Below are 27,078 nucleotides of genomic sequence, written 5' to 3'. Positions count from 1 at the left end.
GGTTGTTTTGTGTGTATTTTTTTTTTTTTTTTTTTTTTTTTTTTGTGTGTGTGTGTAAAATGGTGATCGGGGTGAGGCCCGATATGAATAAAATGAGTTTGCAGTTCGTCTTCTTCCTCCGTGGTTGTTGGTTTTTTTTTTTTTTTTTTTTTTTTTTAATAATAAAATAAATAAATAAATAAAGAAAAGAAAAGAAAAGAAAGAAAGTGGAGCAACGGGTGAGGTGCAAAAGGTGATGATAAGGTTTTGGGAGTGGAGAAGAAAGAAAAGAAAAGAAAGGGATGGTGTGGTGCGTGTCCTTGTCAAAAGGAGGAGTAAAAGAAATAGAAAAAAAATATAAGTGGGGAACAAGAGGGCGTGTAGACAAGCCCACAGAAAAAAATAAATAAATAAATAAGTAGTGGAGTCTTTAATGCACTCTCTTTCATGATGTGAATAGTGAGGGCTCCATGTTTGGAGAGGCAAAGATCTGACTGGCTGGCTTAGTTGATGATGAAAGTGGGCTGGACTCCTGTTCAAAGGGAGTTGGCTGGACTCCTCAGAACCGTCGGCGGCGGCGGTGGCCGCGACACCACTGACGGAGGTGGCGCCACTCCAGGAGAGCGGTGTGGAGGGGCAGTTGAGGAGAGGAGTTTGACAAGGCGGCGCTGTCGAGGCCGCTGGACGAGACGCCGCAGAGCTGGTTGTTAGGTCCGGGAGAGCAGAAGAAGAAGAAGTATGTGGATCTGGGTTGTATTATTGTCAGTCGGAAGCTGTTTGTGTGGACTGTCGGGACGATTCTCGCTGCTGGGTTTCTGGTAGGGTTTATTACTCTTATTGTCAAAACTGTGCCCCGCCACCACCACTCTCATTCGCCGCCGGACAATTACACCATCGCGCTCGGCAAAGCCCTCATGTTCTTCAATGCCCAGAAATCTGGAAAGCTTCCAAAGCATAATAATGTTTCATGGATTGGACCACGGTGACTCGAACCATCAGCGCAGAGTCGCTGCTGCCAATATCCACCTCCGCAAACAGTGGTCCGTCGATGGCTGGTGCAGGGAGAGAGAGATGTCAGCGGCGGAGATGAAGCTGCAGGTGGTGGTGGAGAAGTGGATGACGGCAGCGAGGTGGTGTTGGTCAAATCACGGCTGAAGGCAGTGGTCCTCAAGGGAGTGCAAAGCAAGATGGTACCTGGGTTGGTTTTGATGGATGAAAATCCGGCATGCAGAAATAGTTGGAAGATGAGAGGTCCGGCGGGCGGCCAAGGCGAGACTGCCGCCCGCCGGTGAAGCGAAGATACTAGGTTCTTAACCTTGCTCTGATACCATGTTAAAAATACTGTATTATTGATTGTTATTGATAGATTGTTATTTTGTATTACAAATCAGAGTGGCATTATATAGGAGAGGGTTTGGGTAGTAGGTGAGGAGTAGTGGAGTGTAGTAGGTGAGTGTGAGTAGTAAATTCTAACAGTATCAATGGAACTTCTTTCGACGAAGAATCCAGGTTGTTTAGGCTGAGGCAATATTGCTTCCTCGTTTCCCAACATGAACACTACAGATGACATTGCCGGCCTGTCTTGTGGGAGTTTCTGAACACATAATAGGCCCACTTGAATACATCTCTGTAATTGAGATTCAACACATGAATCCTTCAAACATGCATCCATTAGTTCCATCCCTGTCTTCATTCCACAGCAAACATGCCTAAAGTAATTGCAAACCATGCACTTAGTTTTTTTATTTTCTTCGCAGAGCATATATTTTGTCATCCTCAAGAAACAGCACCTATGCATCAAGTTAGAAAGCCACGGGGATAGACAGATATACACAGATATATATATATAGAGAGAGATAGCTATTCTAGTACTTACATGCCCTAGAAGATTGTGGTGGTGATTAGGATGATTAAAACCTCTGTTCCTTTTGCCACTCACTATTTCTAGCAAAAGCACACCCAAACTGAATACATTAGATTTCACAGAGAATTTCCCGTCAATTGCATACTCTGGAGACATATAGTCATTGCAAGAATTTGCAACCATGAAGTCTTCTGAATGATGGAAAATTTTGATTTAATTTTAAGTAAATAGAACTTACTATGTTCCAATGACTCTTTTTGTTTTTGCACAAATTTGTTCTCCTTCGAAAATTCTTACTAAGCCGAAATTTGAAATTTTTGGAATCAGATCATTGTCTAGCAGAATATTGTTTGCTTTGAGATCCTTGTGAATTATTCTTAATCTAGAATCTTGGTGGAGATACAGAAGTCCCCGTGCAATCCCCATGACAATCTCAAACCTCTTTTGCCAAGCCAGTAATGCACTTCTATCCTAATCTGCACATCATTTCGAACCTTTGTAAATTTTAAGATGCATAAGTTAGTGACCATGTAGGAAAGCGATATGCAGGTGACCAAGCAAATCCAAAATATGAAGGGTTTAGAGGCACAAACCATAAATAAAATAATTTAAACTTTTGTTGCACATGTACTCATAGATTAACATCCTTTCTTCTCCTTGAATGCAGCATCCAAGAAACCTAACAAGGTTCCTATGTTGAAGTTTGGAAATTGAGGTAACTTCATTCTCAAACTCTTCGAGACCTTGTCCCGAACCTTTTGACGGCCTTTTCACTGCTATTTCTTGTTTCGTGGACAATTTGCCCTGTAGGTGTCATGTATAAGGTGCACAACAATACAATCTATTCTTAACTACACAACTGGACGTATCATATCTTACCTTATAAACAGGACCCAGCCACCTTCTCCAATCGTATTTGCATCGGAGAAGTTGCTAGTAGCAGCAACAACAGTTGTGCAATCAAAGAAAGGTAATTCCAAGCCTTCTTTCTGCCCTTTTACAGTTGTTAACAGGGCTAGTCGGGTTAACCTTTTTTTTTGGGGAAATGCTTTATACATGATTTTTATGTAATAGTTTAATGTTTGGAATCTATGATTTAACTCAGAAACGATTATTAGAAGAATATTTAGTGGATAAGAACGCTTACCTCTTCTCTTTCCTTTTATCTTCATTATTATGCACCCACATACTGTGCCCAAGGTAAGGATTCCTAAAGTTGTTGATAGCAGTAAGATCTTCACAAGTCTTTTCTTATTATGTGAATAATGAATTGAATCTGAAACAAAGAATATCAAGAACTGAAGTACTAGGTAAATTCTGAAACAGAGAATACCAAAATGATTTGCATTCCAAGTAACTAAGGGCTGAAGTATTGAGGAGTTTAGAGGTTAAGAGAAACCTGGTAGATCACAGCCATGCACTAACCTATTGCTGAAGAAGCTGGCAAGTGTATGTAGATATCTTGGTCACTATTATCTTGGAGGCTTGTCACGACCCAAACCTACCCCTATAGGTTTAGCATCGTAACCGGCTAATAATCCTTGAATTACCAAAGGCCTCTGAACAGAATAACAAAATATAAAGGGCTGCAAAACTTATATATATATATATATATAGGGGGTGTTTGGAAAGTAGCTTTTTTGGCTTTTTTTGGCTAAAATAGCACTAAAAAACAAAATAGGCTAAAATAATCAATAAGACAAAATGTCACATCAAATCCATTATCATTTCACTTTTTCTCTCACAAATATCACATCCAACTACAAAAAAATCCAACTATCTTCTCAAATACAAAAATTTTAGCCTCCTAAAATAGCCAAAAACTAAAATAGCCAAAAACTAAAATAGCAATTTTCCAAACACCCACATAATGTCAAACTTCCATACGTCATGTATCACCATACAGATGTATCATAAGGCACTTAGCCCAATGTATAGTTAGACAAAAACAAAACGAATACATTTTTCACATAATTCACAAAACTTGACTTCTTAGGCGGGAACCTCCCTGGGAGGCACGGTAGCTGGCTGACCCAAAACTCTCTAGGTAGCAGCTTAGGCCTAGTCACGCTCCTGCTCACCTACGTACACAATATAAATAGTGAGCGGAAGCCCAGTGAATAATAACAGAGTAAAGGGTTAAATGAATGATGTCTCATATCATATTCAGAAAGTAGAAACAGATTCATAATCATATTCTTATTCAAATCTTATACACAAATCAGAATTCATGCTTAATCATACATGGTACATTCATTAGTGTTAACAGATCAAATACAAAGCATAAAGGGTCATGCTTGCCAGTTCCAATAAAGAAACTCCGGTACCGAGAACTTGTAACATACCTGAGCCATGGTATTGTTACCCCCGGGTGAAGGGCCATGAAATCATGGTATTATTACTCCCGGGCAAGGGCCTTGAGACCACGGTATTATTACCCCCGAGAAAGGGCCCTGTGCTCATAGACCACGGTATTCTTACCCCCGGGCTAAGGCCTTGTGCTAAGGATGCCACGAGTACTTGTCAGAATTTAGACAAACATTCATTGTACAGAATATATCATTTCATAAAACAGATTTTATTTCATCATACAAAAAATAAATAAAGTTAAACATAGCTTTACTAAGTTATTACTCACAGATGGCTTCAGAAGCAAACAGACAGAGCAGACAAATCAAAGAGCTTACGGTGCGTGACCTACACAAATAGAACAGATACATACTTGAAAAACACACTCGGATAAAACTTAACTCATTTCATTTCGTTCTTAATGTGTTTCTAAGTCTTATCCTCCTTCTTATGTCTTAATCATGGCTTAGGAATGCCTAGGATGCAATGAGGATGCCAAAATATGCAAGTCAACACTTAGCGGTGGTTTGAGATGATCTAAATAAGTGCACTTTTTGACTTTTTAAGAAATATGGGTTGGGTATAGGTTGGGTTTGAAGTGATGTGATAGAGAGGTGATGTGACTTAAATAAGATGATGTGACTTAAATAGGATAGTGACTTTTTGACTTTTTGACTTTTTGACTTTTCTAAGGTTATGATAAATAAGGCCTTAGGAAAATATGCTAAAAATAGGGGCCTCGCTCGAACGCAATTTCCTTCGCTCGAGCGGATGTCTAAACATGTGTGTGGCCGTTCGAGCGCAACTTCCTTTGCTCGAGCGATTTGTAAATCTTGCAAAAGTACTGGTTGTTTGATTTTTCCGCTCGGCGCATGCTCGAGCTTGAGGCTGAGGCCTTCACTCAAGCGCAACTCTTGTCACTCGAGCAGTCTGCAAAACATGTGAACTTCTGGGAGCATGCATTTTACGCTCGAGCCAACTTTTGGTAGCTCAAGCGGAGGTGCAAAATATAGTGTGGTCACTCGAGCGCAGGATTTGTCGCTTGAGGGGAGAGGCAGAACCTGGAATTTCCAGATTGTTGTGCAAGATGCAAACCGTGAGTTTAACGCTTGAAACATGCTCTTTTGGGCCATATCTGTTGGAATGTGTCCCACATTGCCTGGAATTGCCCCATCCAAGTTGGTTATAAGGCTCTAGTTTCCCCCTCCATAATACTTGGGTTTTAAGGAGAAGTGTGGGCTACGCTTTTCAATTATATTACATTGATTCAACAACAAGTAAATAACCAAATAAGCACTTCCAAGGGTTTACAATCTTCCAAAGCTTAAGCCCGGTACACAAAATGGTTATTCAAACCCACACATACATAGCCCTTGGCTTACAAATAAGATCACAACAAATGAGAACTTTAGTGCTCTCAACACACACATTTTCACGCCCTCAATTAGGCGGATTCACCACGTCTTTTCCTGTACAAAAATCCGGTAGGATGAGCATAAAGCCCAGTAGGAAATCCTTAACAAAGTATATACATTTTATACAAGTCTCAAGAGATGAATGCACATGTCATGCCATGCCTTTTTGAAAATAAAACACATCATCTTTTAAAAACCATCATGCTCAATGATGTTATGCAACTTTAACTGTTCAAAATTTATCAATTTAATTCAAGGGGCGGTAAATACAACTCTGGTAATCCCTAGGTCAGTGTTTGCAAGTAGACTATACAAGTACTACCAATTGTCATTTTTACCGGTATTAACCGAAAGGCTCGACACCTGTCTACGTGACTTTCTGGTCTTTCACCAAGGACACTCGGGCCAATTTAAACAATTTCATCTACACCGCCTATCAAGACTTACCACCGTATTTACCCCAAAACCATTTCATGAAAACCCATTTCCCAACATTCTTTTCTCAATGCAAATTTCCAAAGCTTAACATAGTCCAATAAATTGAAATGCCAATGTATGCTTAATAATGCAATGCAACATTTCTTCCATATTCAATTGTTCCACACAATATACCATTGTGATCAAAATTCCCAATCCTCTTTTCAACACAATTCCACAAAATGAATATATATATATATATATGTATACTTTTCTTTCCAATTCATTCAAGAGAATAACGTAATTCCCACATTTCGAGCAATCTCAACAATTTAGTCAATTCAAGACTAAATCAACATTTTGACAATAATTTCCAAAATAAACAACATTTCTTATTTTTTGTACAAAATTCGTCATTTATATATAAATAAACAATTTTCAAAACATCCATTTATTTTGGTATACAAAATAAATATGACAACATCTTCCAAGGATTTTCAACATCTTTCAAAGAAAAGACCCAATTTTTAGGTTTTCTTACCAAAACCATTCATCTCCAAAATATTTAGAAGAATCTCCCCAAAATCATCTTTCTTCAATCAATATGGTTCAAAACTTCAATTTCTATTTTAAAAGGAAAAGAAATTACACCCTCTTTCAAAATCACTCATCTTCTTAAAATCAACAATCAATTTCTCAAAGCTAATCAAAGGTTGATTTCGAAAATCATCTAGATCTTGCAAAAACATATATATAACTCTAAGAAAATCCCTACCTCAAGTTTTGAAGAAGAAATGAGATGGAACCCCCAAAATCAACGGTGTCGAAACTCGATCTTCACCGTACACAATGAAGCCCTCGAGATGATAACCAACTTTGGTGAAGAACTTAGGTCTAAATCCCAATGGATTTGGAGAAATCAAAGAGAGAAGATGACTTCTAGAGAGAGAAGCTCCCGATCTGGAATTCTGGAGAGTTTTAGAGAGAGAGAGGACTGAAAAAGTGATCTGAAATATCAGATTCACGAACTGATATAGCATGGTCCGCTCAAGCGTGGAATGCCCCGCTCGAGCATCAAATACACTAACCCAGTACTTTTACAGACAGGTCATTTTTGAAACCAAACATTCTCCGCTCAAGCGGACAAGCAACTTCGAATGCATTTTGCATTTTTGTTTTGGGGGCGTTGCCCCTCAACTCCGCCAGGGCGCTGCCCTAGGACCCGCCAAGGGGCGCTGCTCCCTGGACCCCCGTGAGCTGACCGGGTAGCTCGACCCCCGATCGGCCCAATCGAAATCGGGATCGCTAAAAACTTAATTACACAACTAAGGATTTGATTTCTTACCTTAGGTGCTCAATTATGGCCTAGATGTGTAGAAGTTTGAGCTCACAAATTAATTCTTTAATTTCCCTTCCATGTCTTTCTAATTCTCTAGCTTAGACTCGATTCTTCTCTCTCTCTCTCTCTCTCTCTCCCACGTTTGAACTCAAAAAGATGAGAATTGAGGTTGTAAGTGATGGCCCTTAAGTCAGCAATTGCCTTAGATAGGGTTAATTAGGGAAGTTAATTAATTTGGCTTACCGTTAAACAAATGAGCATTAATTATTCCAATTATTTCGTTCCGAATCGAATTTCAATTAAACCTACCATAAAATTCTAAAAATTCTAACTAACACAGAAATCAAGCCAATTTCTTGATCGGATGCTATAAGGCCTTCAATTCGTAAAACAAAACAGAAACACAAACAAATATTCCCACAGCAGACAGATATAAACACAAATAATGCAATGCACATGTAATTAACTCAGGATTTCATCTTAATTACTTATTAGGCATACTTAATCATAGTTTATCAGATAATCAGAGGTCGGGGTTGTTACAGTCTTCTTCCCTTAAAGAGTTTGGTCCTCCAAACTCGAAGTACCTTCGTTTTTGAAGAATACTGGGTCCAAAGGAAACAACTCAGGGTATCTCTTCATCATATATTCTTCTATTTCCCATGTCGCATAGGTTCCACCATGATCCTGCCAATCAACTTTCACCAACGGAATTTCCTCATTTCTTAATCTTTTGATTCTTTGGTTAACAATTTGGATTAGCCGTGCTTTATATGTGTAATCTTCCTTCAAAAGTACGTGTGTCGGCTCAATAACGTGCAATGGATCTCTCAAATAATCCCGAAGCATTGAAACATGAAAAACGTTGTGCATATTCTCCATAATCGGAGGTAAGGCCACTCGGTATGTTATTGAGTTGATTTTCTCTAAGACTTCATACAGGCCAATGTATCTTGGTGCTAGTTTTCCTTTCACCCCAAATCGTGTTTGACCTCTCATTGGAGTTACTTTTATAAATACATAGTCACCGACCTTGTACTCTCTGTCTTTTCTCTGGATGTCCACATAACTCTTTTGGCGGCTTTGTGCAGTTTTCAAATGTTGTTGGATCAGTTTCACTTTTTTAGTTATTTCTTGCACAAGTTCTGGTCCCAACAATGGTCTATCACCTACCTCAGCCCAGCAAATCGGAGATCGGCACTTTCTACCATACAAAGCTTCATAAGGAGCCATTCAAATACTTGAATGATAACTATTGTTGTATACAAACTCGGCCAGAGGAAGGTAAGTCTCCCAATTCCCTTGGAAGTCCAACACACACATCCGTAACATATCTTTCAAAGTTTGATTGGTTCGTTCTGTTTGGTCGTCTATTTGTGGGTGGTAGGCACTGCTCAGTCGCAGTTCAGTTCCCAAAGCCTGTTGTAAATTCTGCCAGAATCTTGATATGAACTTAGAATCTTTGTCAGATACAATGGATACTGGCACACCGTGCAATCTCACAATCTCATTCATATAAATGTTAGCTAACTTATCCGCATTGTAAAAAGTTTTAACATGCAGAAAATGAGCAGATTTAGTCAAACGATCAACTATGACCCAGTTAGAGTCCATACCTCGAGAGAAGCGAGGCAATCCCACAATGAAGTCTATGGTAATGTGCTCCCATTTCCATTCTGGTATTGGAAGCGACTGAAGTAATCCAGTGGGTCTTTGATGTTCAGCTTTAACTTGTTGGCAATGCAAACTTCTGGCTACAAATTCAACAATGCTTTTCTTCATGCCAGGCTACTAGAAATTCTGTTTTAGATCCTTGTACATTTTCGTATTACCCGGATGCATAACAAACTTCGAATTGTGAGGCTCAGTCATAACACGTTTTCTCAAGTCAGAACAATACGGTAAACAAAGTCTATTATGAAATTTCAACAGTCGACCCAGTCGACAGCCCCTATACCTCCTTTGGCTTCATGCGACGGCCTCTGGTATCGTTGATAGCTTCTGGTCTCCCTCCTATACCTCCTTTGGCTTCATGCGACGGCCTCTGGTATCGTTGATAGCTTCTGGTCTCCCTCTGCTATTGTCTTTCCTTTTTGTCGTCTATTGTCGTCTTTCGTCTTTCTATCTGTTGTTGCCTTAGTCATGAGGTATTGAATAGTCCTTTGTTTATTTGTTTCTCTTAAAAATATATATATATAAAAAAAAAAACTCTATGAGTTCTTAATTCTTTGCTTTTATAGTGGCAGTTGTGTCTTTTCTTCCACCACCACCTTCCGGGTTTGTTATTGGCATTAGTTTTGTTGAGGGTTCGGTAGTATAGTATCCATGGCAGATTCCACCAGTGTGTCCACTACTTCTGAGACACCTAGGAGTGATAGTTCCATTATACCTACTACTATGACTAATAACCCCAACCCTAGCCTTAAAATCACCACCTCTCCATTTAATGGTCAAAACTATCTAGCATGGTCGTAGAGTTTGACAATTTTTTTGAAAAGCAGAGGGAAGATGGGGTATGTTGATGGCAGGATGCAGGCACCCAGCACTACTGATTCGGGTTATGACCAATGAAGATTACAAACTCTTTAATTATGGGTTGGCTTATTCATTCGATGGTACCAGACATTGGTGAGGGCTACTTATCTATGGAGACTGCCCAGGATATTTGGGATGCTGTGGTTGCCACCGATTCCCACAAAGGGAATTTTTCATAGGAATTTGAGTTGTGCCGCTCTATTGAGAGCTCTGTTCAGGGGGAACAGACTGTTTTTCAGTACTTTACCTTCCTCACCAACGGTTGGAAACGCCTTGATTACCTACAGGACTATAAGCCTGTTTGCACTGCTGATTTAGTCGGGTACCGAAAGTTTATTGCACAGAAAAGGGTCTTCAAGTTTCTAGCAGGTCTCAATGTGGAGTATGATTCGGTTTGGAGTTGGGTTCTGGGTATGGACACTCTTCCTTCACTTCAGGAGGCATTCGCTTGTGTACAGAATGAGGAGAGTCGCCGGTCTGCTATGATGTCACCTGTCTCTACTGATCGCTTCGCATTACTGTCTACCCCTCGAGATGGCCTCAGCCTGATTCCCATCCCTTCGTCTGCCGCCAAGGAGTCTGTATTTTGCGATTACTGTCGCAAGCTGTGGCATACTCGTGAGACGTGTTGGAAGCTTCATGGGATTCCATCTGGGGATCGAGGTGATCGGTCTAGTTCTAGAGGAGGTCAGTCAGGCCAATCTAGAGGACGTGGCTCTCATCCACGGGCTCATCAGTCTAGTGCCGTTGATACACTTGATTCTACTTCCGCTTCCGTTGGCCAAGATTTTGATGGTCTCTCTGGCATGACTACTCATGAGCTTGAGGTTGTTCTGCGTCACTTGCTGGACCGCCGGTCTTCTACTGCTCTCAGTACATTTTCATCGTCGTTTGCCCGCTCAGGTAACTTAGCATTTTCTCCTCGTGTTTTCCTTTCTCATAAGTCTTTGCCCTGGATTATTGATTTTGGTGCCTCAAATAAATATGTTTGGATCCTCTGACCTTTTCTCTACCTATAAGCCCTCTTCAGGTCAGGACAAGTTAGGATTGTAGATGGTACTGTTTCTTCTATTTTTGGGAAAGGTTAGTCCATGTCACTCCTACCATACCTCTATCTTCTGTTCTCCATGTTCCTAATTTTTTTGTTAACCTGTTATCCTTGAGTCGTCTTACAAAGGATTTAAATTGTGGTGTGACATATTTTTCCTGATCATTATCTTTTTCAGGACCTTGTCACGAGGAGAATGATTGGCAATGGTAGTGCAGAAAGTGGTCTCTACTTCCTGGATCAACCGGACAAGCTTGCTCATTCTTCCACCACGAGTCCTATTGCCAAAGTTGATTTATGGCTGTGGCATCGGCGCCTTAGACATCCTTCTTTTTATTTACTTAAGCATTTATTTCCATCTGTTTTTGCAAACAATAATGTGTCTGAGTTTCTTTGTGAGTCTTGCCAACTTGGGAAACAACACAGAGCTTGTTTTGCTCCCAGTTTTAATAAAAGTTTAGTTTCTTTTTCATTAATACATTCTGATGTTTAAGGCCCATCTTGTGTTCTGTTTGTGAAAGGTCATCGATGGTTTATTACATTTATTGATGATTTTTCTTGTATTACTTGTGGTGTATCTCATGAAAGACAAGAGTGAGGTTTTCTCGGTGTTCCGCAATTTTCATAAGATGATTTGTACTCAATTTGGGGCCATTGTCAACATCTTTCGTTCTGATAATAAGGGTGAATACATAGATTCTGGGTTAGGGCAATATTTTTCTGCTCATGGCATTATCCATCAAACCTCTTGCACCAATACCCTTCAACAAAATGGGGTGGCGGAACGCAAGAATCGTCATGTTCTTGACATGGCTCCGTGCATGTTTTTTTCTACAAGTGTGCCTCGGTCTTACTGGCGCGACGTTCTCACCGCTGTCCATCTTATTAATCGTGTTCCTACTTAGGTCTTGCAAAAACAAGCTCCCCTTCAAGTCCTTCTAGATGCCGAGTCCTTGTTTTTTATTCCTTCCAAAATATTTGGTTGTATCTGTTTTGTCCACAATCACTCTCCTACTTGTGGTAAGTTAGACCCTCGCTTCCTCAAATGTGTTTTCCTTGGATACTCTTGTGAGAATATATTGTATATATATGGCATTGTGTATATTAGGAATTAGGCACGTATTAGGCAAGATTGATTTATTTCCTTTGAGTTAGATGAAGAACCAGATGAAGCAAATCCACTACAGCGACTAGGGTTTCGATTCTGAAAGCTTGGGTTTCAAACCAGGCTCTGATACCATGTAAGGATTTCTGAATGATCTATATATTCAACTTGTTTATTTACAAAAAGTTCATCAGTTTATATAGCCTTAAATGTTATGACTGAAAAAGGAAATACAACAATCTTGCCTAATTCGTAATATACACAATGCCATATATACACATAATGCCATATATACACAATATAGTCTCACAACTCTCCTACTCAAAAGGGGTATAAGTGTTATCACCCTCCTTCTCGTAAGTGGTTTGTCTCCATGGATGTCACTTTTTTTGAGTCACAGTCCTATTTATTGTCCTCTTCGATGTCACAGTCCTCTCTTCAGGGGGAGCTTTGGTGTGAAGTGATGCCTCTTTGGTGTGAAGTGATGCTTGTGATTCCTATGGTGGAACCAGTTGTTCTTGCACTACCACCTCTTACTGGGACTACAGAACCCAATGTCACCAAGGATAGGGAAGGGCAAGTTTATGTCAGGGACAAAGACAGACAAAAAGTTAACTGGATACAAAAGACCACTTCTGTTCACCTATTGCCATCTCCTGCTTCTGATGAGAGTCCAGATAACTTTGAACTTCTTTAGTCTACTGATCTTGATACTCCTATTGATCTTGATGTTTCTATTGCTAAGAGAAAGGGTGTGAGATCTTGTACTCAACATCTTATCTCAAATTTTGAGTCATTCTCTCATTTGTCGTCCTCATATATAGCTTTTGTGTCAAATATTTCCTCTATTAGCATTGCTAACCATTTTCAGGATGCTCTTGCTACCTCTGAGTGGAAACTTGCCATGATTGAGGAAATAAAAACACTTAGGAAGAATGACACTTGGGAATTGACTGAGTTACGTAAGGGCAAACGACCTGTGGGATGCAAATAGGTGTATACTGTGAAACACAAAGCGGATGGTTCTATTGAGCGTTACAAGGCTAGACTTGTGGCAAAAGGGTTCACTCAAACATATGGCGTTGACTATCAGGAAACCTTTGCACCCGTGGCTAAGATGAATTTAGTCAGAGTACTTCTCTCTCTAGTAGCTAATCTAGATTGGCCACTTTATCAGTTTGATATAAAGAATGCCTTTCTCCATAGTGACTTAGAAGAAGAGGTATATATGGACATTCCTCCTGGTTTTGAGGATCATCAAACAGAGGGTAAAGTATGCCTACTTCGGAAGTTATTATATGGTCTTAAACAGTCTCCAAGGGCTTGGTTTGAGAAATTCACTCAAGCGATCTTTAAATATGGCTTCAAACAGAGTCAAGCAGATCACCTTGTTTGTGAGTGAAACATTCATAACGTGGCAAGACTACAACACTCATTGTTTATGTGGATGTCATAGTTCTTACAGGTGATGATAGTGAGGAAATACCTCTGTTGAAGAAAATATTTAGCAAGTGAGTTTGAAATCAAAGACTTGGGGAGCTTGAAGTATTTTCTAGGAATTGAAGTTGCTCGCTCAAAGGATGAGATATTTATCTCACAGAGGAAGTATGTGCTTGACTTGTTGAAGGAAACTGAGATGCTTGGCTGCAAGGCTTGTGACACTCCACTGGAACCCAATCAAAAACTGGGGGATGATGAAGGAGGAGCAGCTGTTGATAGGGGGAGCTATCAGCGATTAGTGGGTAAGCTTATCTACCTATCTCACTCCCGTTCTGATATTGTTGTTGCTATCAGTGTGGTTAGCTAATTTATGCATGCTCCTCATCAGATTCACTTCGAGGCTATCATAAGAATTTTGAGGTACTTGAAGTCTGCTGCTAGTAAGGGTCTTTATTTTTCAAAGCATGATCATCTTCGTATGGAAGCCTATACAGATACTGACTGGGCTAGATCAGTAACTGATAGGACATCGACTTCAGGGTATTGCACCTTTGTTGGCGGCAACCTAGTTACTTGGAGAAGTAAGAAACAAAATATAGTTGCCAGGTCGAGTGCAGAAGCTGAGTTTAGAGCTATGGCACAAAGGGTGTGTGAGCTCTTATGGATCAAGTTATTATTAAGTGATCTAGGTATTGATCAGATGGACTCCATGCGGTTATACTATGATAATAAGGCCGCCATCAACATCGCTCACAATCCGGTTCAACATGACAGGACAAAGCATGTTGACATTGATCGCCGCTTCATTAAGGAGAAACTCACTAGTGACACAATATGTACTACATTTGTGCACTCTGGTGAACAACTCGCTGACATCCTCACCAATGGAGTTGGGAGTAAGCCATTGCATGACACCCTTGACAAGCTGGGCATGAGAGATATCTTCGCACCCGCTTGAGGGGAAGTGTTAGTATAGTTAATTATTAGTTGGGTTATTGTTCAATTGTAATTATTCTATGACCTTGGGCACCTTTGTAATTATTAATCTTCATTAATATATAAAGGGGATGATATCACAATCATTTCCTAATCTTGGTATTCTCTAAAATTATCAAGATATCTTCGCACCAGCTTGAGGGTGAGTGTTAGAATAAGGGAGAATTTAAAAACAGTGGGGTGCAAGTGGCTTTGTGATGGGGTACACGTACAAGTGTGACTTGCACACTTACATGTTTGTGTAAATTTTTTTTTTCTCCCATTGGGATGTAATTCCCCTTTAGAATAATATCTTAGGTATTATGTATTGCTTATTCTATTTAGCTATCATTAGCTGTTATTTTCTTATTATGTATTTTTCCGTATTTGTGCCTCAAGGCTTCTGTTGTGAGCTGCATATTATCAATATAAAAATGGAATGATACTCTCATCATTCCCTAAATTTGTTTTCTCCTAACGAACAGATGTGTTTGAAACTTCTTCAGTTTCAGTGATAACACCTTTGTCATGCCCCATCAGAGAAGACATCAGGGCATTTACCCAATAAAAAATGGACAACCAAAAGAAGGGGACAAAATTATGTTGGTCCATGAATTTTATTATCAAAGATTCCCACTATCTGGTTGTTCCAAGTTCCCACTGAAAGGTACATTTAGAATTTAGAAAGTATGCTTTTCTAATGCTTTTCTAAATAATGCCCCCAACGAAGGGGGAAGGAAGACTTATTGCAATGAATGACCCAATGAGGGGAAAGGAAGACTGACTCCAAATAATGTCTGTGGAATTAGCATTGACTCGCCATGGAATTCCATGTCTCCTTTATTGACTCCAAGTCCAACTGAGGAATCACTGTGCTGCAAGAGTTCCTGAGTGTTCATTTATAAATGGAATAAATAATGGAAAAACAGATGAATTCCGTGAATTGGACATTAGACCATCAATGGAAGGCCTCAAACTTTCTTTTCTGTTTGCCTCTTTATTTTCCATCTTAATAATGTCCAGTGCAGTAGACATAATGACTAAAACCCAGTTCATTACAGGCAGCCAGACCATAGTTTCAATTGATGGGAGCTTTGAGATGGGATTTTTCAGCCCGGGCAATTCCCAGAATCAATACTTGGGAATATGGTACAAGAAAATATCTTCTAGGACTGTTGTATGGGTTGCCAACAGAGAAATCCCACTCATCGTTTCATCAGGTGTCTTGAAGGTAATCGACCCTGGAATTCTGGCCCTTCTCAATGGTACCAGCAGTGTCATTTGGTCTGCCAATGTGACAAGATCCACAGTAAAGGATCCTATTGGTGAACTTTTAGAGTCAGGAAATCTTGTTGTGAGAGATGCCAATGATGACAACCCAGAGCATTTTCTCTGGCAAAGTTTTGATCATCCATGTGATACTCTTTTACCAGGCATGAAACTTGGAAAAAACTTTGTAAGTGGCCTAGAGAGGCACCTTTCATCATGGAAGAGCTCTGATGATCCAGGTCAAGGTGATTTTGCATTTCGGTGTGATCCCCAAGGATATCCGCAACTTATTCTGAGCAATGGTTCCATTGAGCTGTACCGAACTGGGCCATGGAATGGTCTTGGATTCAGTGGAAGACCAAACCTTAAACCAAATTCCATCTACACATATGGATTGGTTTTCACCAAGGAGGAGGTGTTTTATGGTTATGAACTCATTAACAACTCAGTTGTTTCAAGGTTTTCTCTGAGTCATAATGGCATTATGCAGCGCTTGACATGGATTGATCGAACCCAGGAATGGGTCCTTTACCTGACTACACCGACAGATAATTGTGATTATTATAAACACTTAGAAAATATGAGGAAGAAGAACTCCGAAAATATGGGGAAGAAGGAATATATTTCTGTTATATTCAAAAACTTCTTATCTTACAAGACCAAATGACACTCCTTATATAGGAGATATTACAAACATCATTATAACCCATTATATGCTACTTACATATTATATATTACCACTATCTACCACTATCATATTATATACATGCCACTATCTTCCACCAACACCACTATCATATTCTATACATGCCACTATCTTCCACCAACACCACTATCATATTATATACATGCCACTGTCTTCCACCAACACCACTATCATATTCTATACATGCCACTATCTTATTATATACATTAACACAAATTTCCAGCACTCCCCCTCAAGCTGGTTTGAAGATATCTTCCATAGCCAGCTTGCTAGTCAGCTTATCAAATTGCTTCTTGTGTAGTCCCTTCGTTAGCACATCAGCTAATTGTTCACCTGTTGGAAGGTAGGTCATACAGATTATGCCAGCATTGATTTTCTCCTTGATGAAATGTTTATCCACTTCTATATGTTTTGTGCGATCATGTAGAACTGGATTATGAGCTATAGATATAGCTGCTTTGTTGTCACAATAGACCTTCATAGGTGTCGGGTGAGAAAGCTTTAATTCTTCAAGAATTCTTTTAATCCACATTACTTCACAGATTCCATGGGCAACAACTCTGAACTCTGCTTCTGCACTACTTCTAGCTACCACATTCTGTTTTTTACTCCGCCATGTAACTAGGTTCCCACCTACAAAGGAGCAGTATCCGGATGTTGATCTCCTGTCTGCAACACTTCCTGCCCAGTCTGCATCTGTGTATACTTCAACTTGAAGATGTCCATGTTTCTTGAACAGTAAGCCTCTCCCTGGAGTTCCTTTCAAATATCTTAAGATCTTATAAACGGCCTCAAAGTGCTCTGCCCCTGGTGAGTGCATGAACTGACTTACCATGCTGACTGCAAAGGCAATATCAGGCCGCGTATGAGACAAGTAAATCAATTTCCCTACAAGTCGCTGATATTGTTCCCTCTCTTTGACTTCTTCAGCCTTAGCAGCTTGTAACTTCAAGTTAGGCTCGATTGGAGTCTCCACCATCTTACAACCAAGCATACCTGTTTCTCCAAGGAGATCAAGAACATATTTTCTCTGATTAACGAATATACCTTCCTTGGATCTTGCAAATTCCATTCCGAGGAAATACTTGAGGGCTCCCAGATCCTTAATGTGAAATTCTTTTGCGAGTTTCTCTTTGAGGGCTGCTAACTCTGCTTCATCATTACCAGTTAAAATGATGTCATCAACATAAACAATCAAAATTGCAATTTTACTGTCTTTTGAATGTTTATAAAATATTGTGTGATCTGCTTGACTCTACGAGAAGCCACAACTGATAACTGCCTTCCCAAAGCGTTCAAACCACGCTCTTGGTGATTGTTTGAGGCCGTATAATGACTTGTTCAATCTGCATACTCTGTCGCTTCCAAGTCTCTGCTCAAATCCCGGCAGTAGGCTCATGAACACCTCCTCTTCAAGATCACCATTGAGAAATGCATTTTTAATGTCAAGTTGATGTAGAGGCCAATCTGAATTTACTGCAAGAGATAACAGTACTCTGATGGAATTTATTTTAGCAACAGGAGCAAACGTCTCCTGATAGTCGATCCCATAAGTTTGAGTGAAGCCTTTAGCCACCAGTCTCGCCTTGTATCTCTCAACGCTTCCATCTGCGTTACATTTTATCGTAAACACCCATTTACACCCAACTGTTTTCTTGTCTTTGGGTAGATCAACTATCTCCCAAGTACCACTTCTCCTTAAAGCATTCATCTCCTCCATGACTGCTAATTTCCAATTCGGATCATCCAATGCTTCCTGTATATTCCTTGGAACAAACAAGTGTGAAATCCTAGATGTGAAAGCTCTATGGTTTTTAGACAGTCTTTGATAGGAGAGGTAATTTGCAATAGGATGTTTAATGCAATTTCGGACACCTTTCCTAATTGCTATAGGAACATCAAGGTCGGAAATAGAAGGAATAGGATTACCTAAAATTTCGATGCCAGAACTCGGGTGGACATTCGGGTCATTAGGATGGACATTCGGGTCATTATTCCTCAGATGAAATCGCTTCCTAGTATAAACCTGAAGCTCAGGATTTAGATCATTTTGTAGTACTTCTCCCCCTAAACAAGAATCTTCTTGACTAGGCACCATAGAACTTGGTTTTCCTAAGTGATCATTATCAGACAGATGTGGTTTTTGTGTAGGATAAATGACATTGGGGAGCGGGATAGAAATATCCCAAAAACGGTCTTCTACTCCACGTGTCTCCCCCTGAAGAGAAGTGTTGGGGAAATAGGATTTTGTTTCCACAAATGACACATCCATACTCACATGAAATTTCTTGGTTTGAGGATCGAAACACTTATACCCCTTTTTGTTTGAGGAATAACCCAAAAAAACACATTTTATAGCACGGGGGTCAAGTTTTGAACGAAATTGACTGGGAACATGAACATAGGCAGTACATCCAAAAACTTTGGCGAGTAAATCAGAAAACAACCTCGTGTCAGGAAAAAAAGTTTTGAGACAATCAAAAGGTGTTTTGTATGTTAACACCTTTGTAGGCATCCTGTTTATCAAATAAGAGGCTGTTAAAATTGCTTCACCCCATAAATATTTAGGAACATGCATGTAAAACATTATAGCACGTGCTACTTCAAGTAGATGTTTATTTTTTCGTTCTGCAATGCCATTTTGTTGAGGGGTATCCCGACATGTAGATTGATGAAAAATTCCCTTTTTTCCCAAAAACTCACCCAACTGCTCATTGAAATATTCTGTTCCATTATCAGAATGTAAAATACCAATTTTGGTTTGAAATTGGTTTTCAATCATATTGTAAAAATTTGTGAATAAATTTTTCACGTCAGATTTTTTATTCATCAAATAAATCCAACATAAGCGGGTATGGTCATCAATAAATGTAACAAACCATCTTTTACCAGAAAGAGTAGTGATTTTAGAAGGGCCCCAAACATCACTATGAATCAAATAAAAAGGTTTGGAAGCCTGGTAAGGTTTTGGCAAATAAGTAGAGTGATGAAATTTTGCAAAAATGCAACTTTCACAATGAAAAGAAGAACAATCAATCCCTTTAAATAATTCTGGAAATAAATGTTTCAGATAAAGAAAACTAGGATGTCCTAGCCTATAGTGCCATAGCATTATTTTTTCTCGAACAGAGATTGAACTAGTACTATTAAAGCTCTGAGCTTTTTTATTACTAACAGGTACTTCATCAAAGTAGTAAAGACCTTCAAGCATCCTAGCACGCCCAATCATCATCCCCGAGTTTTGGTCCTGAAATTCACAATGGGATTGAAAAAATGTAACACGACAATTAGAATCCTTAGATAGTTTACTGACAGACAAAAGGTTACAGGCTAAGTTGGGTACATGAAGTACAGCATTGAGATTAATTTTCTCAGTTAGTTTAATAAATCCTTTTCCTGCAATAGGTGAAAAACTACCATCGGCTATTCTGATTTTGTCATGACCAGAACAAGGGAAATAGGTACTAAATAAATGGGAAAAACTAGTCATGTGATCGGAGGCACCGGAATCTATGATCCACGGAGAGAAGTTTAGGCAAGAGAAGGCTTTAGGATTTCTACCTGTTTGTGCCAACAAAACACTAGGAGTACCGGATGAGGAGTTGGATTTTATCAGCTTTAAGAGTTGATCAATCTGCTCTTCGTTGAAGGGACCTGAATCGGCTTCATTAGCGGTAGGAAAGCCACGATTCTTCTCTCCTTGTTTGCTGCTTTTCCAGTTGACAGGTTTGCCATGGATCTTCCAACACGTTTCGCTTGTATGGCGAGGCTTGTTGCAAAAATCACACCAGACCCGTGGCTTATCATCAAACCTGCGCTGGTAATTTGCAGCCTTGTTGGCCGCAGCATCGCAAATTAAAGCAGAAATTTCAATTGATTCACCAGTACCTTTTTTCTTAAGCATGACGCTCCTTCGGCTCTCTTCCCTTCTGACTTCGGCAAATACTTCGCCAATGGATGGGAGAGGAGGTCTGCCAATAATTCTTCCTCGCACTTCATCGAACTCAATGTTGAGGCCGGCAAGAAACTTGTAAATACGGCTGTCTTCCACAGTTTTCTTGTGGCGGTTGCAGTCGTCAACCGATTTCCATTCGTATGTGTTGAAGATGTCAAGATCCTGCCACAACCTTTTCAACGAATTGAAATATTTGGTGACGGAATCATCTCCTTGACGAATCTCTCCCAACTTCAAAGTTAATTCGAAAACTTGAGATTGATTTCCTAGGTCAGAATACATCTGACTAACATTATCCCACAACTCTTGTGCAATAGTATAGCACATGTAATTAGAGCTTATATCCTCCTCCATGGAATTGACCAACCATGTCATAACCATGGAGTTTTCAGCGTCCCAACTGTCGAACAGCGGATCATTAACAGCAGGAGCCTTCTTGTCACCAGTGATGTAACCGATCTTTCCTTGCCCACGGATATACATCCGGACAGATTGTGACCAGTGGAGAAAATTATCACCATTTAGGCGGATGGTGGTGATTTGGACAGAGTGAGAGGTGAACGTTTTCACTGGAATGGCAGCGGCAGGGGTTGAAGTGGTTTCAGACGTGACTTCCGACATGGCTATGATGGTTTTAGGGCTGTTGTGTTTTTTGTTGCTCTGATACCAACTTAGAAAATATGAGGAAGAAGAACTCCAAAAATATGGGGAAGAAGGAATATATTTCTGTTATATTCAAAAACTTCTTATCTTACAAGACCAAATGACACTCCTTATATAGGAGATATTACAAACATCATTATAACCCATTATATGCCACTTACATATTATATATTACCACTATATACCACTATCATATTATATACATGCCACTATCTTCCACCAACACCACTATCATATTCTATACATGCCACTATCTTCCACCAACACCACTATCATATTATATACATGTCACTATCTTCCACCAACACCACTATCATATTCTATACATGCCACTATCTTATTATATACATTAACACAAATTTCCAGCATAAACGGTGTTGTCCATATGGTAGCTGTAACATTGAAAGCATACCAGTATGCGGTTGTTTGAGTAACTTTGTGCCCAAATATCCGAAGGAATGGGAAAATGGAGATTGGTCTGATGGGTGTGTTCAGAGGACACCTTTGGATTGCCATAACGGAGATGGATTTCTCAAGTTTTCACATTGTAAAATGCCAGACACAAGATATTCCTGGTTTAACAAGAGCATGACCTTAACGGAATGCAAGATGGTATGCTTGAAAAACTGCTCTTGTACAGCTTACACAAATTTAGACATAAGAGGAGGTGGAAGTGGCTGCTTGCTTTGGTTTGATTAATTGATTGACATGAGAGAGTTCAATGAAAATGGGCAAGACATTTACATAAGGATGGCTTCCTCCGAGTTGGGTAAGAATTCCTACCAAACACATAGATTAGTGGTTTTACATTATAACTAATTGATGCTCTCTTTGACTGCCAAACACATACATTAGTGATTTTACAGGCATACAAATGATGATGCTTATAAAATTGGATTATATTTTACGACAAAATATATGTATGGTTCTTTTAGTATGCATTTTATGTCATTTTAATCTTTTAAGTTTCATTTTTGTCAAAAGAGGTAAGATGGGGTCGGAATCTATCAAATCCGATAGTTTTAAGAATCACATGAATCGTAAAATGTGAATCGAATCGTGAATCATGCAATTCATCATCAATTCTATCCCAAAATAGGTTCATGCACCTTTCAGGCACTACCTTCACTGCCAAGTGCCAGAGCTTTTGGCTGCCACATATACAGAATATATCAAGACTCTCTATTGCAATCCCCACTACACGAGCAGTTATTTGGTGCACTAGGAACACCACTTGGCCATGTGCCCATCTAATAATAGCGAGGCATGCGACCGTTAATAAGGAAAAGTAGAGACAGTGATGTGATGTGGTCTATTGGGAAAATTATAATGGCCTTATTTGTTATTGTATTTTTTGTGCGAGGATTATTTTGGTAATTTTGCATTTTAAGGTTTTGAAGACTTTATAAATATGGCTCAATTTGGTCAGTTCAGACAGGGTCAACATGTGAGTAACCCTTGGGTTTATTAGAGTTGTGGCTCCATGTATCCTTCCCCCTTCTTTCCCCTTGTGCTTGTGGGTTCAAGCCCCTTGGTGGACTCTAGGGTTTCCCCCTTTTTCTTTCTCCTCTCTATTCTCCTTGTGAATTCAAGGCCCCTAGTGGACTTCTTCGGTTTGTCCCCTCTTGTGTCTCTTCATCCCTGAAGTTATTATCTATTGTATCTAAAATTTGTGTTTTAGTGAAATAAATAGACTGCAAATTGTTGTATTTCTGTGATTTTTTCAAGTTACATCACAAAGTAACCACACGATCGCATACCATTAGAACACATGACTGCACTGAATTTTCTGCCCCACATGTTATTTTTTGCCACTACACACACCACCATACCATCGCATACCATTAGAACACATGACTGCACTGAATTTTCTGCCCCACATGTTATTTTTTGCCACTACACACACCACCATACCATGACACCACCCATATAAAATGCACTCAGCTGCAGTTGGGAGAAGACTTCATAGGGGAAAATCTAGAATCAGAAGCAGAGATAAAGTTCTATTCCTAAACTGTTCCTTCAGTTTAACTGTGAAGGGTATAAATTGAAGTAAACCAGGCTTGCAAACTTTCCAACAAAGCAGCTGTAAAATCAAGAGGCAGCAACTACAGCTTGGCCACTTGCAGAGGCCCTAGATCTTTGAAAAATTGATAACCTCTTCTACTGAGTGTATAGTAATGTTCATAAATTAAGGGGAGGTTTCTCCTTCAAATGCGGCTTCCCTTAATACCAATCATGGTTAAAAGTGACTGCATCACAGAATCTTCAAAGGCCTGGCTTGACCTCATTATGTTACTAGCCTCGGTTGAATGTATTTTGTTACTTATTTTCTAATTATATGTATAGCAATTGACATTATACATATGTTTGTACTCTCATGGTTGTATTACCTGAATGAATTAACCATTAATTGAGGATTCAACAAGTTGGCTTCAGTGGCAAGAAAAAAGAGATAGTTGGAGTGATCTTGGCATTATTATTTGGACTTCTTCTGCTGGGTATCAGCATAACCTTGTATCTCCGAAAAAAGAAGAAGAATTTACAGCTGAACAGAGAAGGTATGTGAGATGAGTTATTATGTGGTAAACTTAATTTAGAAGGAAAAAAGAAAAGATATGCACACAAATATATATATATATATATATATTCTGTATTATGTGTTGATGTGTTCTTCCCGGTAATGGTATATTACTTTGTTAGATCTACTCATCTCATTTACATCCACTTCGTCCCTGCATTACAGGAAATCTGATGCACAACTCTGAACAAGGTTACAATGACAAAAGCCAGAAGGAAGATCTGGAGTTACCATTGTTTGACTTAGCTGTAATAGCTAATTCCACGAATAACTTTTCAATCGATAACAAGCTTGGAGAGGGTGGATTTGGACCCGTTTACAAGGTAACAATGTAAAGACACACTTGTGCAATCTATAACAACTTGATACTGAATATAGTTATTTGAAATCCTTCTATTTTATTTTACTCAAGCAAGGATCTTAATAAAATTAGTAAGGAATTTTCTATCCGGTTCGGACCAGGTATTAATTCAAGGTTTTGAAAGTAGCTTGCTTTCTAGTGAGTTCTTTCTTTCTTTTTAGTTCTTCCAAGTTATCTTTTATTCAATCCTACACTTTATAATTATCATCTACGTCCAATAATTAACTTGCCTACGATTTTATAAATTTTAACCTTAATTATTTTTCATTTCAAATTCACTCATAAATGAAGCCTAAATAAACCTAAAATTGTTGTACTCCTTCAGAATCTATTCTACCTTATCATGCTACTGATTCTAAACGGCTTATATGTCACAAATAAGGGAAATAGTAATCCCTCTTCTAAATATTGTAGCATAAGATAAGAAGGGTAAATAATTAATTGCTTCTCTCTATAAAATAAGATAATTAAATACCGGTACAGGTTCTTGTAAAAAAAGGAAAAGAAAAAGAAATTGAGTAGGTATTGTTCTTAACAAACTAACACCATCATTATTCAAAAGAAGGAAATGGGCTCATCAACAAGCTTATTTAGATGGGTACTCTTTCATTTTTTTTGCTTTTTTGAATGACTATTCAGTTATAGGTTGGTACTTCGTTTCTTGTTTCTATTATTTATTTATTTATTTATTTATTTTTGAGTAATGTCATAAATGCATAAAAATTATATTCAAAAGCTATACAAATGATGTGGTTGTTGAAAATTCAAATCAAAATGCCTATAGATGAGCATTTATTTCAAAAATGTCATTATCTAGTTAAGTATTCTATATGAAAAATATGGAAAAATGATTGTTTATTCTAATTTATATATTTATATGTGAAAAATTATTGAGACTGACCTTTAAAATCTTGTAGAGAAGTTCTAACTTTGTAATTCCCCTCCACCTGTTCACACTCACTCATGCAAAGTAATGCATCATCTGCCCTTTCCTTATCACACAACCTAGGTGTTATTTGGCATCACATAGTACATTTTTCCTTCAATTTTCAAAGTTTACAATTGGCTTTATGCATCTTTTCTCACATATGAAACTTTATAAATCTCTGTAATTATGTCTTTGAAGTATGTGTTTGGTAATGTTGTTACATAAATCACTGGTCATGACTGTTCCTGTTGTACCAATGTCAACCAACGAGACACAAAAAAGTAAAAGATATAAATAATAAGAATGGGAAAAAAAGTGGGTCCTTTTCAATTCTAAGGGAAGAACATTCTATAAATTATATTGGTAATTCCTAGGGTATACTGGAAGGAGGACAAGAAATAGCTGTGAAGCGGCTCTCAAAGAATTCTAGCCAAGGACTTAATGAGTTTAAGAATGAAGTCATTTGTATTGCTAAACTCCAGCACCGAAATCTCGTGAAGCTTCTAGGATGCTGCATTCAAGGAGAAGAAAAGATGCTGATCTATGAATACATGCCCAACAAAAGCCTGGACTTCTTTATTTTTGGTATGGCTTTCTTGAAACTATAATACTTCAATTTTTGGTACAGCACATCTCTTCCACCCTTGGACCAACCAACAATCTTTCTTTCTTTCTTTCTTTCTTTTTTATGGGACCAAAATTGTATGTGGTTGTTATTACATGTGCATTTGCATGAACTGGGATTTTTTTAAAAATCAAATTGGGATTTTTAAAAAAATTCATGCATGTAATTAGCAAGAGCAAGGACTAAATTAGACCCAAAAAAATCCAGATCGAACTCGAAGCACATTACTAGAGTGGTCGAAGGGCTTCCACATTATTAATGGGATTGCTCGAGGACTTTCATATCTTCATCAAGATTCCACACTGAGAATTATTCATAGAGATCTCAAAGCTAGTAATATTTTGTTGGATATTGACATGAACCCAAAAATATCTGACTTCGGAGTGGCTAGAAGTTTAGGAGGAAATGAGACACAAGCAAATACAAACATAGTGGTTGGAACACGGTAAGAATCTCCATAACATGTTTAGTCTAATTCACTTATATTGCTTCAAAATTTGGTTCTTCATTCAGCATTTCTCTGCAGTGGCTACATAGCTCCAGAGTATGCAGTGGATGGACTATTTTCAGTAAAATCTGATGTATTCAGCTTTGGTGTTTTGGTGTTGGAGATTGTGAGTGGGAAGAGAAACAGAGGTTTCTATCATCCAAGTCACCGCCTCAACCTGCTTGGGCATGTAAGTGTACGAAGCTTAAAGCTATTTTTGCATATGTATGTTTTCCAATAAGTACTATTAATATTGTAATGGATTGTTCAGGTATGGAGACTCTATAAAGAAGGTAGGTCGTTGGAATTGACTGATGAGGCTCTATGGGACTCATGCTACCTAAATGAAGTGTTGCGATCAATCCATGTGGGTCTTTTATGTGTGCAATAATGTCCAGAGGATAGGCCAAGCATGTCATCTGTGGTTCTGATGTTAGATAGTGAAGGTGCATTGCCTCAAGTCAAACAGCCTGGCTTCTTTACTGAAAGGAATGTTCATGAGGCTGGTTGTTCGTCAAGCAAGAATGCAACAGTTTCGGCCAATGAAATCACCATTACTCTATTAAATGCTCGATAGAAACATACATTGTGTTGATGTAAACTATTTGCCCCGAAACCTACTAAATAAAATGAAAATCTTTACTGCATTCAAAGACAGTTTAAGTTGTATAAACCAGTTCCCCTTTTTTGTAATTTTCACTTGAATTACATCTGGGATCAGTTTGGAAAGTCCTGTAATCATTGGAGTTTAGGTGGATTTAGTTAGATTTTATACCCATCTACAAGGTGGATGCTATGATTAGTCATTGTTTCTTGTTTACTTGGGCTTGCAAAACTTCATTGATTATCATCATAATTAATAAAATTTTGTGTGATACATATAAAAGATATTTTCTAAAATTTTTGGAACTTTGTTTGTGCAAAAAATAAAAATCATAGGCAATTATGAAATTTTCATTATTTTTATTTCTGAAATTACAGAAAGAAAAAAAAAAAAATCTAAAGTTGGGCAACTAAAAAGCAACATTTAGATAAGA

The 27,078-nt window shown here is 38.6% G+C and overlaps 1 protein-coding gene across 1 annotated transcript; it reads left to right on the top strand.

Annotated features, from left to right (window-relative positions):
- Positions 1-1,699: 1,699 nt before the first annotated feature.
- On the top strand, positions 1,700-26,927 carry LOC114268597 (G-type lectin S-receptor-like serine/threonine-protein kinase At4g27290). The gene is given in 10 exon segments (XM_082880014.1): positions 1,700-2,558; positions 2,654-2,813; positions 14,973-16,298; positions 21,427-21,857; positions 23,506-23,620; positions 23,806-23,963; positions 25,304-25,514; positions 25,762-25,999; positions 26,081-26,231; positions 26,313-26,927. Coding segments are annotated over 8 exon segments (2,481 nt in total). The 5' UTR covers positions 1,700-2,558; positions 2,654-2,813; positions 14,973-15,427; the 3' UTR covers positions 26,619-26,927.
- The last annotated feature ends 151 nt before the right edge of the window (positions 26,928-27,078 follow it).

The sequence above is a fragment of the Camellia sinensis genome, chromosome 7 (assembly GCF_055761805.1).
Source record: "Camellia sinensis isolate YWXY chromosome 7, ASM5576180v1, whole genome shotgun sequence".
Classification (NCBI taxonomy): domain Eukaryota; kingdom Viridiplantae; phylum Streptophyta; class Magnoliopsida; order Ericales; family Theaceae; genus Camellia; species Camellia sinensis.
Note: the sequence above shows the minus strand (reverse complement) of the source record. Positions and strands in the feature narration are given on the sequence as shown.